The sequence below is a fragment of the Photinus pyralis genome, unplaced genomic scaffold (assembly GCF_008802855.1).
Source record: "Photinus pyralis isolate 1611_PpyrPB1 unplaced genomic scaffold, Ppyr1.3 Ppyr1.4_LG1, whole genome shotgun sequence".
In the NCBI taxonomy this organism is placed as follows: domain Eukaryota; kingdom Metazoa; phylum Arthropoda; class Insecta; order Coleoptera; family Lampyridae; genus Photinus; species Photinus pyralis.
In genome coordinates, this window is record NW_022170249.1 from 33,370,411 (window position 1) to 33,383,377 (window position 12,967).

The 12,967-nt window shown below is 34.4% G+C and overlaps 3 protein-coding genes and 1 long non-coding RNA gene across 11 annotated transcripts; 2 read left to right on the forward strand and 2 right to left on the reverse strand.

Moving 5' to 3' along the window:
* Nucleotides 1-144: 144 nt before the first annotated feature.
* Nucleotides 145-1,826, reverse strand: LOC116173048 (isopentenyl-diphosphate Delta-isomerase 1-like). Of its 2 annotated transcripts, XR_004145850.1 has the most exons (3): nucleotides 1,247-1,826; nucleotides 293-1,198; nucleotides 145-235 (listed from the first exon to the last, which is right to left on the reverse strand). XR_004145850.1 is itself a non-coding variant. In XM_031490337.1 (2 exons), the coding sequence occupies exons 1-2, from the start codon at nucleotides 1,511-1,513 to the stop codon at nucleotides 740-742; spliced, it is 726 nt and encodes a 241-aa protein (XP_031346197.1). In that variant the 5' UTR covers nucleotides 1,514-1,826; the 3' UTR covers nucleotides 145-739. The 2 variants fall into 2 exon arrangements, 1 of the variants encoding a protein (XP_031346197.1); XM_031490337.1 differs by having other exon boundaries at nucleotides 145-1,198.
* Nucleotides 1,827-2,533: 707 nt separating this feature from the next.
* LOC116159622 lies at nucleotides 2,534-3,199 on the forward strand. Its single transcript, XR_004143017.1, has 2 exons — nucleotides 2,534-2,783; nucleotides 2,839-3,199. It is a non-coding gene; the product is annotated as an uncharacterized LOC116159622 (long non-coding RNA).
* A 501-nt stretch (nucleotides 3,200-3,700) lies between these two features.
* LOC116158738 (BRCA1-associated RING domain protein 1-like) lies at nucleotides 3,701-5,435 on the reverse strand. The gene is made up of 6 exons (XM_031471570.1): nucleotides 5,273-5,435; nucleotides 5,018-5,214; nucleotides 4,783-4,961; nucleotides 4,537-4,733; nucleotides 4,207-4,490; nucleotides 3,701-4,155 (listed from the first exon to the last, which is right to left on the reverse strand). The coding sequence occupies exons 1-6, from the start codon at nucleotides 5,338-5,340 to the stop codon at nucleotides 3,722-3,724; spliced, it is 1,359 nt and encodes a 452-aa protein (XP_031327430.1). The 5' UTR covers nucleotides 5,341-5,435; the 3' UTR covers nucleotides 3,701-3,721.
* Nucleotides 5,436-8,222: 2,787 nt separating this feature from the next.
* Nucleotides 8,223-12,890, forward strand: LOC116177822. 7 transcript variants are annotated; one of them, XR_004146765.1, is made up of 7 exons: nucleotides 8,224-8,438; nucleotides 9,427-9,792; nucleotides 9,839-9,974; nucleotides 10,025-10,259; nucleotides 10,310-10,385; nucleotides 11,925-11,942; nucleotides 12,658-12,890. XR_004146765.1 is itself a non-coding variant. In XM_031496949.1 (6 exons), the coding sequence occupies exons 1-6, from the start codon at nucleotides 8,402-8,404 to the stop codon at nucleotides 12,732-12,734; spliced, it is 813 nt and encodes a 270-aa protein (XP_031352809.1). In that variant the 5' UTR covers nucleotides 8,223-8,401; the 3' UTR covers nucleotides 12,735-12,890. The 7 variants fall into 7 exon arrangements, 4 of the variants coding, with proteins under 4 accessions (XP_031352809.1, XP_031352817.1, XP_031352846.1 ...); XM_031496949.1 differs by lacking the exon at nucleotides 10,310-10,385 and having other exon boundaries at nucleotides 8,223-8,438; nucleotides 10,025-10,203; XR_004146763.1 differs by lacking the exon at nucleotides 11,925-11,942.
* The last annotated feature ends 77 nt before the right edge of the window (nucleotides 12,891-12,967 follow it).

Here is a 12,967-nt window from a genome sequence, read left to right on the forward strand (position 1 = left end):
AAGGTGCTACTTTGGGCCCCTACCATCCTAATTAACATCTCCATTATCTCCGAGATTATCTCAAACTTTCGCATTGGAAGGTGAAGTCGTTTCATCTGGTCTTTTTGCTTGAGGCAGCAGCGAGTATATAATCAAAATGTCCACTAGCTTTGAATTTTTATTCCATTAGAAACCATCTATGCAGAGATAATATGTACAAAAATAACACTTTTCAAATCTTTTCCATAACCCCAAACTAAATAAATAAATATGCATTTATCAAAATATATAAACAAATATATGTTTTGTTAACCTTTAACAATGCCTCTTCATCACAGAGAGTAACAATACCCAGGTATAAACGAGTATATAATGCAGTATGAATCGGTAACCTTTCCCATTTTTTAAACTAGAAATCAAGTTTAATAAATTGATCAGAACATACACTTAAAGGATGTGAAACCAATACATGCAACATAGGAATGTTAAAATCGGAGTATGGCGATATTTTGTCCCTATTAAATTGGGCTTAAAATTTCATCTTCGTGTAATGCATTTTGAAGTGTAAGTTCAATAAAGAAGAAAATATTAAGATATTTAATTATCATTAATACCCCAAGGTTGTCCATATTAATTCTACACCCTGTATAGGTAAGTGAATTCCTTACCTGCTATTCACGTAAAGAGGTAAACTAACCATTTATGTCTTAATTCTACTTATGACCACAATAAAATGCCACATGATTAATAATAATAATAATTAGGACAGATCCAATATTTGCTTATGATCTTTAAATTTACTTAAATCGTGCAAATTATCCCACCAAACAGACAAACGTTTTTTAACTATTAGCTGCATCCAGGGAGTCAAAGGACCATCGAGCGTATGCAAGTACGACTTAAATTCACTTTTAGGAACATAAGCAATTGCTGATACTTCGTTTGGGTTAGGATTTAGCTTAACATCATCTTGGAAAAATAGTATGTAATCGATTTCGTATTCCCCCCATTTACCATCTCCCTGATCCTTATATTTTATTCGTGTAAGATATTCAAATCGATCCAATGGTAAATGATCTCGGGGAATTCCCAGTTCGTAATTAAGCCGTCGTATAGCAGCTTTTTTAATTCCTAAAGCATCATTGACGTCATCCTCCCCAGCGACACTTGCTAGAGGATGGCTACAACACGAATTTGAATAATAACCGGGATAGGTAACCTGAAATGTCATGATGCTGCTACTAGGCAACTCGCTGAAAAAACTTACTTTAGTATCAGCTCGTTTCTGCATCAACAAATCTCCTTTTTTATCAAACAAAAAGACACTAAAAGCTCTGTGTAGAAGGACATTACCGTCTTCTTTTACAGCGTGGCATTCTTTTTTGGTAGCTGTACCAATCACTTTATCGTTGTCATCCACAAGAAAGCACATCTCGTTTAATAATTCTTCCTGAGTTGGATCCAATGTTGAACAAGATCTTGTTAAATTCGAGAACCATTTTGACAAACATCTTTTTGAACCCAACCCTAACATTGTAGAGATCAAATTTTTAAAAATCTCTATTGAATTTATGCAAAATGTTCAAATGAGACTAAGCAATAATGTAACACGCTTGGCACACGCTTCTAGATGTATATCACAATAAAAAAAGATCAAAAAGTCATACAATTTCAGAACTTATCTTCAGGTTAAGATCTATTTGAATTTTCTGTATTGGTTCAACCTTTAAAGAACACTCACTTATCACATTATCATTCTTCATGAATAAACAAATGCTTTATCAATGTTTATAAACCATCGTGAAAGTAATGATGCAGTAAACTAGATCACAAAACACAACACAAACTAGATATATATAACTCGCCAGGAAAGATTGCCGGTCACAGCACACCTTGTGTTGATCTACAATCTATGATTGTCTTAAGATGCGAGCGACTTCCAGAATAGGATCCTGCCAATGTTGAACGAAAAGTCTTTTTGTTCAACATTGACACGATACTATCCTGGAAGTCGATCACATCTTTAGAAAAACATAGATTGTAGACCGGAATCAAGTGTTCTGTGACCGGCAATCTTTCCTGGCAAGAGGTTTACATTTCCTTAGATCATGACATTTCTTAATTCTTGACCACAGAACTGTGACGTGACCGTGGTTGAGAAACAAGCAACTTTCTTTAGTGTCTAAACTACCGTCATGGTACTGCCTTGAGTAAAGGCGAATTCACATCAGAGACATGGAGAGAGGAGATCGGTGATCGACGAGTGCGCATCCAAGAAAGGGTGCGACCTCATGGGCGCTGCCATTTTTACACCCTTTTTGTCATGTTGTGTTTATAGTGGTGTTATTTTAGCGTGTGTTCGTGTTTAGGAGAGCTTTTTTCGAGGTTTAAGTGTTTATTTTGTAACGTCAACGTCACTGGCATTTTCTTTTGTTCATTTGGATTGAGATATTAGTTTCTTCCTACGGAGCTGCTGCCGAATAGAGTGTAGTGTATGAAGATTGCGTTAGATGTCTCTGGGTTGCGTCAGTAAACCTTTATAGTCCTGTTCAAATTTCGCGCTTCAATGGGTGTCAAAATGGCAGCCCCCTTGTTTTGTAACTTCGCGCAGTTTCATGCGTTATCTCCTCTCTCCATGTCTCTGATTCACATACCTACATCCAATATACACGTCAACGCTAATATCCAAAGTGCCACTGTTAATTTACGCTTCTGTTTTAATTGTTCTTTTTACATGTGTGTTTGATTCCATTCATGTATAATAAATCCCATGTATCTACAATGTCTAGATACTTTGGAAAAAGGTATGTACAATATTAGACACTTTAAAAGTATCTGTTCCTAACTACAAGTATCTAGATGTATCACACGGCAAGTCCTTAGGGATTGCTATCCTGGCGGCGGATGGACATCTTCGCCAGTGATGTCTATCCCAAGGAATGCGAGCGACGGCACTCCAAATTGGCATTTGGCATGCGGTAACAATTGATTTGTTTTAAAATTTAAATCAAAGTGAGTGCAATATGAAGGCCTCAAACTCATAACTTTGTACGTTAACGCACTTCACCTCTCACTTCTTGTTTTGCGTAATTTTATAATTTATATTTATGCAATTAACTTGTATAATGATCCACTGTTTATTGCTGCTCAATTGTTACCCTAAGCTGACTATAGTTGGCTATATCTTCAAAACAGTCGAGAATAAAAATAGTTTATTAGCGTTTTTTGTCTTCAAATAACCTCTACTTCAATTTCCCAAAGTACCTATTGCCCATTCCTCCTGGGACACCCTGTATACAACTCGAAAGTAACCATGTTCTGTTGAAATTCAAATAAAAGGTAATATAAGTAAATTTACTGATCCATAATTTATGTGCATTACGAAACAATTGGTCACTCAAAGCAAGGTTTAAATCCTTTTTTTCTATTTAAATAATATTAATATAAAAATGAAGCAATACATCAAACACGTGTTAAACGATTTTTAAATTATGAAAAAGATTTAAAGCAAAAATTACTCATGGTTTGATCAAACTTCAAAAAAATGATTTGTTACAACTCTGGAAATAAAAAATAACTTACTTTATAATGTATTATTAGTCCAAATAGGATACTCTTTGGGAGTATTTCTGTTTTAAATTTAGTTATTTACAAATGTTCAATTCAAATAAATAGAAAGTCGCATTTTCTTCAGTAGATTAACAAACGGAAATCTGTCAAAGTAAAGAAAACACTATACATATTATGGTAATATCTTAAAACTATTTATTGAATTAATCAGCCACTGTACAGTTTGATATTTAATTTGGTCGGGAAAGGTTTTCCTCTTAAGGTTTTTTGCCTCATCATATATAAGGTAGCAAGAAACTGTTGCATTACTTTCAGTTTTGCAAGTGTGATATGGATAAGACACAGTGTAGTTGGATCCACTAGGAGCACGTGTATCTATTTTACCTCCCCCTAGATAGATTAATGTTTTAATATCTTCTGAAGTATACTCCATATCGTTTACAGTCTTTTTTGATATGTTGACCAAATAAAAATGAATTCCATCAAATAATTTCGGTAACTTATTTAAGGAATTCAATCCAGCTTTTGATATTGCATAGTTTGGTACATCTGCAAAGTAGTTCATTGGGTTAAGTGCAGAATGTTTTGATATTAAATCGCCGACAACTGTAATCAGAGGATTGGTTTAATTTTTTTAAAGGTGCTACGAGTACTTACAATCCATGCTGCAAATGATGGCCCCTTGAAGCATTGCAGCTTGTAAATACATTAAGTTGGGTTTGTCGTTGCCAATTACAAAGTATTTTACATTTGAAAAGTTCAGTAAATGAGCCTTTTGCATTAAAGTTACACCTGGCAATTGTCCAATTCTATCCGAGATATCTTTACTGACATTATTCAAAAATATTCTCAACTCGGGAATAACATATGTTCGCACAATGGAAGGAAGCATATTTGTCATACAAATTGCATCTCTCATGTCATCACTGTCGCACAAATCTCTGCAATCCTGCCAGTTATTGGTACGAAAACTAATTACTCACCTACAAAGGTGTTTTTCCATCTTTATTGTAAGCTGTACATCTAGCACCATGTTGTATAAGCAACTTAGCGATCTCATCGTTCTTTTCCAGTACAGCACTATGAAGAGGTGTTAAATAATCCAAGCCGGGGACATTAACCAGCGCACCATTGGCCAAAAGTAATTTAACAATACCAACTCTTTGGTTTAAAACCGCTTCATGCTACATCAAAGATCTGTACTTGACAACATAGGCAACATAAATAAATTACTAATGGAGTCCAAGATGCAAAATCTTGTACGTTAACGTCCATTCCAGATTCAACAAGTGTTGACACTGAAGCGATGTTTCCTGCTCGACAATATTTATGCAATTGTGTCTCCCCATTGTGGTGACGCTTGTAGTTGTAAGAGTCCGAAATGAACAGGTAACTAATTTTAGTTGTACCACCTACATGAAAACTTGTAGTCTAGAGTAATCTTTTCTTAAATGTGCCCCTTACTTACCATTTTGAATGGAGTTAATAAATTGGTACAAACTGTTGACATGAGATAAAATTGTGTTTATATCCTCAGAATTTTTTATGTTCTTGGACCGATGTTTACTGTTACACACTGGGCAGCTTCCACTTAGTTTGTGGCAGTCATCACATAACAAATGAGTACAGCTACTCAGTCGTTTTAAACACAGTTGAAAAGTACCGCTAGATTCATTTAGTCAAGTACATGGTCATATAAAATGGAACATTAATATAGGCTTACCAATCATTACAAGAAGTATCGGTTCTCAAGCTGTTAATTGAGGATAATAGATCACTTTCCGAGGACATCTTTAAGGCTCGGATACAGTAATCTTTATGCAGAATGTTTATTGCATGATAACTCTCTTGGTATACAAAACAGAAATAATTGAGGTTATGTTATGAAAAATTCCCTCCAAATATGTACCACCGAGTCAGAGGTTTGTAACCTGTAGGAGTATTATGCAAGTTCAAATTAGAAATAGAAATTTGAATTTTTTGGAAACGTCCAACATGCATTTCAATTTATTTTATAGGTAATAATAATTAATTGAATTGAATTTTATGTACCGGAACCCCTACCAAAGTCTACCAAACTTATCGGCGGGTTCCACTGAACTATATTTTATACAGGGTCGGTCACAGGAACGTGATATACTCGTATGTTCTTAAATGTATAGTACTTGGACGATCGTTTTAGGAGGATCAGGTCGCCGGGTTAATGTATATCAATGGCTAGACCAACGCCTGTATGCATAACGGCTGTTCAGTACGATTTCCAGTCTAAATGCAAGTATTTCCTCACGTAACAATATTGCAATAGGCAACCAACCTTCAAACAACTGCAACAATACTAAAAAAATTGCTAGCACAGATACCACTGCTACCACTGGCACGATGCAATAGTTCAACCGTAATATGCAATAAAATTGACAGATTTTTGTTAGTTTGACACACTTGCGCATTTTAATTCTGCCCAAAAGCTGTTCAGCTCTTCCTTTATGTCTAAGAATAGGTGTACCAAATTTGGTTTCAATCGGTTCAGCCGTTTAGCCCAACATGAGAGTACAGACAGACAGACATACCAACCGACATCATAGAGCTTTTGCTTGATTCGCATTCATGGCACTTCATAACGTGCATTTACGAGAAGGAACGCAAAATGAAGCATTATGATGGCGTAAATAGTAGGTATAATTTATTTTGAATAAGTTATTTTAATCGTCAATAATCTCGAATAAGCAATAGCGAAACTGTTGTTCATGGTTAAGATACTTTAGTGCAATTTATTGATAAGAAAGCATAATAAATATAAAGCCAATACACAAAACATGATAGCAAATACAGGTTTTAAGCAAGTCGGAAAACAAAAAAAATTAGTTGGGGTACAAGCAGGTAACAAAAAGAGGTAGCTGTGCAACGCCCTCCGCCGCAACATCGCGCACCGTGTCAATTTTGCTCTAACAATTTGAAACGTTAAAGTTGCATTAAGAAGATCTAGTCTGATAATCCACGCCCTTAGACCATATAGTACATGGACTGCTAATTGTAACGAAAATATGGTCAAGGACATCGCCTGGGTATGTGAGTTTCAGGGTAAACGAGTCTGTCCGAAGTTGTCCGAATAGACACGATTTGAGAATGTCAACCTATAAATTAACAAACGTCAATGAATTAATCGCCTAGATATGCCAAAAAAGCAAACCTATTGTTATTAGTGGACGTGTAGAAGATAATCAAGGATATTTAAAGCTTCCTGTACTATGTGGTTACTATAAAAACTACTCTTTACGCGATCCGTGTGGTGTTCATACGACTTTAGTTTACCCTGAGATTCACATACCCACGACTACAGTGCCCTCTATCCGTGACCACCCTTTTGTATTGAAAGCATAGGGGTAATAGCAGTCCATGTACTATATGGTGTAAGTCCACGCCACAAATACCAATCAAACAACCAATAAACAAAATTTCAAAGGGATTCCCAAAGGTTGTCAAACGGCCCCAAAGGTTTTTAGAGCCCTTGAAAGTTCTTACAAAACGCTTGCCATGGTTCCAGAGATTTCCAATAGGTATAAATATCAATCTCAAAATGACTGCAAGAGTGTCCAAGGGTCTTTCAACGAATGTTTAAGGAAAAATCTTTGGATTTCTTGAAAAGTATTAGGTTTTAGAATCTCTAAAAGTGATCACCAATATTCATGAGTTTTGTTAAATATTTTTTACAGTTTTTTTCAGAGCTTTGAAGGAACTTTAAGAAGATCTTTTAGGTCCTTTCAAATCATTCGGATCTTCCCGTTTTAGGGTACCCTTTAGAGCATAAGGAAGTAGACGAAACAGTTTGGAGATGAGGATTGACTAGGAACCGTTTAGAAGCCCCCACAATATTCACCCCTTAACTTTTAGGCGAGACAGACCAGTTCTAGGAAAAGCAGCTTTAAAGTCTAGGGCAAAACACGACTTATTTAAAGATTCAACAATAAATTGTTAATGTACTGTAAGGTAAATTCAAATGCATGATTTATTTATGTAATATTAATTATTAATTAATATAGAAAAGTCTTGTACAGTAGTACATCAATTTATAGCATGTAAATTTATCACATACGAGCGCTTCACTATTTGTCACTTCGGCATCATGAATATTGGAACTTACTTTTAGTACGTTTCAATAACGAATAGAAAGTTTCTACAAAAAATCAAGTACATTCTCGAAAACTGTAGAATGTGTCTCATATTTCAGGGAAATAATGTCTTGCCTTCACTTTCATTCCTTATTGCCGTTGACTAACCTTTCATCGACTTCATGGAACCTGCTCTGCTGGCGCCCCGATGTCTGTGATCCCCGCTACAATACAATGTAGATAAATGCAAATCTTCTGCTCATTACTTTCTAAGCGCGTTTGTTCAACTTTGAGCAAATAAATACATTTATTACAATGTCGGATAATGTTTATTTAAAGTTAATAAAATGTGTCAAAATGTAAGTAAGGATGTAAGGATCGAGGTAACTAATGACGATTGCTATTTCAACAAATGAACAATAGAAACAAATAATTAGAAAATTGTATTATATAGCTAGAGAAGGTAGGCATAGTAATTATAAGAACAAGCAAACGTTACAAATTGCAACATGAATTATGAATGAAGTAACAGGTGCTGCCACCTTTCTTTCGATTTGATGGAACCAGTAAGAGCGGGCTCATTACCATATAACGCTTCTTTCAGTAAACGTCGAAGTTTTAATAAATGTGTATGTAGGTAATAACTACCTATGCACATTTTCCAGTAAAATTAAACAGAATATGTGCAACACTTAGTAAAATAATTCATAATCTAACGTAATAGTTTATTCTCCATAACTTCCAAAATGTGGAGACGTTTATTGATATATTGTTTCATAATGCGTAAGTATGAAATTCTCCTTTTTATGACCAGTATCATTTAAAATGAAAACACAATTAGTTTATATACGTGTAGAGACATGTTAAAGAGGATCGCCCTATTTATAATTTACACTTCGAGCATATCAAGTAATCAAGCTCCAATGAGCACTTTGATCGTAGATTATAAGCAGAGCATTGCTCTATACACTTTATTCAGTTGCTTAGTTAATCTTTTATTTCATTAAACATTTATTTTTAATTTAGTTTAATCGATCAGTTTCCACTGAACCTTGAATATAAAATATTCAATCTCGCAAGTTATCCTTGCTTACTGGTAGAAATTGAGCAGAAAAATTGTCCAAAAAAGTTAACTGTGAGTATTTTAGAAGTTCCTACAGGATATGTATACTGTATACATGGTACAACATCTAAATATGTTTTTTTCCAAATAAACTGAGGGTAGGAAACATTTGATCTGGAAGATAATCTCTTTTTCTATCCGATTTTGTCAACAATAGTACGGTATGTCATACTCGAAGGATACGTAAGTATTATCGAACGAAATATGGTAGTTGGTGATCTTATGACTAATGACTTGCCAAATAACGAATTTGTTTGTTTAAAAAAAAATGGAAAAAAAACGAATTATTCGAGATATATTGTAACGTAAATTTAATATCGCACACGAACGAAAATTAGAATACGGAAGTCAAAGCGATAATATTCAAATTAATTAATATGAATGGTAGATCTTCATTTGTTGTAGGTAGTTATTTTGGTTGCATAAAGTCAGGCATCCTTTAGAAGACTTTTTATCCTGTAAAAGTAGACATAGGAAATTCCTATAAGAAATCCCTATGTCTACTTCTACATGAATATCACTGTATATTCGCTACAATGTGCAAAAATTGTATGCAATCCTGGCAATTTCCTTTGTCCGTTCTACATTAAAACTGCAATTTTTGAAACTGAACAAACTACAATGTTTAATAAACTCTTTCTACTACAGTTCCTCAAGCAATAAGAGCAGTTCAAATAAACTACATAAAAGTTCCATCAGCCGTACAAAATGACTCAGAGCACTCCATTATACTAGAGTGCAATTACTCGCTGCGTCCAGATGATGCCGGACTGGTTGTTAAATGGTTCCTAAACGACGCCGTTGTTTACCAATGGATACCTCCAAAAGAACCGCAAGCATTAGGCGTAATGAAAGGCAAACTTAATCTCGACTATGTATCATCAAACGATCCAAAAATGATGTACAGATCAATGAATATTATTAACCCTACAACCGAGTTGGCCGGTGAATACAAATGCACCGTGTCCACATTTACTGATGAAGATTTCAGTCTGAAGAATATGATTGTTTTTGGTGAGTGATTCTGTTGTCAACAATGATATCTTTTTATTCCTTTTAGTTCCCGAAACTTCTCTGGAATTGTCTCATAGCGGTTTTAGTAATAAGCAAATAAACTTCACGTGCACTGCTTCAGAAGTCTATCCTGAACCCAAGCTTATCATTTTCAAGGATGTTAAGGATGAATATCACGACAGGTATATATGTTGATGATCGGTTATTGTGGTCAAACCCGCCCTATTTACAGGAAATATCTAGATGCCGTTGAGTGGAGTACAAGTAGACTGCCCAGCGGAAGATTCTCTCTAACTACAACGACTTCAGTCCTCTTGGACACCATATCGCCTGGTTCTCTGGTACATTGTGATTTAAAAATTCCTGGTACTGGTTACGTCAAGCGAAAAACGATGCTTTACTACCCTATTAGTAAGGACAGTTCTCAAAACTCTACTGTAGACCCAACAGAAAATGTAATGTGACTTGTATGTTCTGCACTTTTTAAACGACCAAGATGAGAATCCTATAATTGTAGCTTGTGTACTTAACTCTAAAGTTTATAATTCCACTTTCATTGCCCTAGATCATGTTAAACTTCCGCACTTTCCAAGGTAAGTACCGGCTAAATATCGCTAAATAGAGCATGCTACTACCGTTGAGTGAAGGATTAATTACTCAATGCTACTACCGTATTACTCAATGCTACTACCTTATAACCCAACCATTTACTAAGCTATTTCGGATGTTAAAAAATGCACAAGAGTTGTGCACAATTTATACCTGTTAATGCTGGTGTTAATTATGCTGATTGAAAGAATTTGCACCTAATAAATCCTGTGAATAATGAAATGTATCTGTAAAATTTCCATTTTAACGCATTTCTACAAAAATTAAAAAAAAATGCGCTATTGTGGGCACTTTGTCCGTCCCTCTGTCTGTCCGTCCCTACAGCCGTTCGGTGGCTACTACTTCTTTATCTTAAGAGCTATTTTCTACTTTTCTCGCTATTGGGTCGTTATGCTTGCACCAAGAAAGGAATTTTTTCTGTGCCGCTTACGAAAAAAAGTGATCGTCAAAAATCAATTTTGTTCATGTACCATCATTTTACACTTTCCTCGAGATGATGATTTATAATGTTGTATTGCTGTCTGTCTGTCTATCTGTCTGTATCCGTCTGTCAGTCTGTGTGTCTGTGTGCAATCCAATATTTTTATTTGGTAAGATATTTAGAGGATTTTTGTATGTAGACACCTCGAATAGTGGTACACTAATAATGAATCAAAAAATTTGTTTTGCGCTTGCGCAATCCGATTCAACTATAAACACGTAAAACAATAATTGCTCATGCCCAGACCCGCAAATTCGTTATTTGTAAACCAATTCTTCTAAAATTTTAGGATGAGATTCTTTTCGTAAACTAAGATGAAGTAGTACGTCAAATGTGCAACGCTAATTTTCTTATTTGTGACCGGATTTTTACAAAATTTTAAGAGAAGTTTCATCTTACAAATGAGAAAAAATACATTTTATTAAGACTATAATTAATTAAAGTCACTAAATATAGAAAGTACCGCAATCCATTGGGCTCGTGTGTTAGAGAGAGAACGCATGATTTTTGCCCAAAAATGGCGGAAGTTACCAGATTCTAGTAACTTTAATGTTAGGGATTGTTCCACCTGTTTGGAGATATCTGTATATATTTTTATAAAACATGACAGTACTATGAAGTTAGGTTATAAAAAATGACAGCTATTCAGATTTTATTTGTCAATTTTTTTAAGTTGGCAGCAAATTTGCCCAAAAATGGCGGATGATTGCGGTACTTTCTATATCTAGTGACTTTATAATTAATAATCTTATTTAAATAAATAATTCAGATATTAACGTTTATTGAAAAACATTTGAAAAAGATCAAGGTAGGTAAGATTGGTTGCATATCTTAAGGGGTATTTGACATATATTTGGGAATTGAACATAGGAGATTTGCTGTTAAGTTGTAGTATCATGGGAGATTTGTATGTTCAGAGTTAGAGTAACTGTAAATAATTATGTGTTTTAAATAAGTAGGTAATGTTAAATGTTGTTGTGCATTATTGAACGTTTTTAAAATAAGAAACATTACCTAATAAAGTATTTCTATTTTCAAGCAGACATGGATAATGGACGAGGTGAGTTTTATTAAAATTAGATAGGTGTCTAAAGCAGTAGACATTAAAGTTTTAAATCGGATTTTAGGGAATTGAAGAAGCTCTTACATTAAGCAATGTCTCAAAATTTGGTGCCTACTTATTTTATTGTAATCTCTAAATTAAATATGAGCACACATATACAATGCTTAATAAATGGAACTTGATTTAACAGAATAACGAGAAATTAAATACATTAATCCTGTAATATGATTGTCCAATTTCACAAGTTAATCTAGTCCTATACAAGCCCCGTAGGTACCTACATTTCGCTTAAATAAACCATTACCAATTTATTATTTAATTTTACTCTCATTTTATACAAGCTGTGTCCAACGACGAGATGAGTAGATTATGACTTGTTGTTTAGTCACTTCGTACGACACGCAGTGCCCTCTGCGGTAGGGGTATACTTTCCCGCCCCTACACGGGTCGGTTAAAAAACACAGCATTAGTATATCCAACCCGATGAAAAGAGAGAAAACAACCCTTTTAAATTATATTTGTACATATATTACACGTAAGGCATAAATCTTATTTTTATGAAGTTTTTCTTTGGTTGCTCACTAACTCACGCTTTACAATTAAGAATTACTTACAATAAAATACAGTCTGATCTATTTCACTAGTGATAAAACACTGTCAAATTAGCAATTAAAACATTTACCGATATTGATATTATTTTGATATGTTTCAGACTCCACCATCACCCAACAGAAGAATCGATTGTGGAAAATTTGTGTATTTTGCTTAGCTATATCGCTATTAAATTAATTGCGTTCTTATCCATAAAGTTTGTCGCCTCTTTATATCAAAATCAACATGAAATATTCGTGCTTTCTGTTTTGAACTTAAGTGTAAACTCCCTCTGTAACTTTGATTATTATATCTGTGACGTAACTAACGAAAGACTTCCCCACCTGGTACTAATATTCAAAGTTTTAATTGTGACAAACGTATCATTTTTATGCTGCGTTTTACACATTTATTTATAAGTTTATGATTTT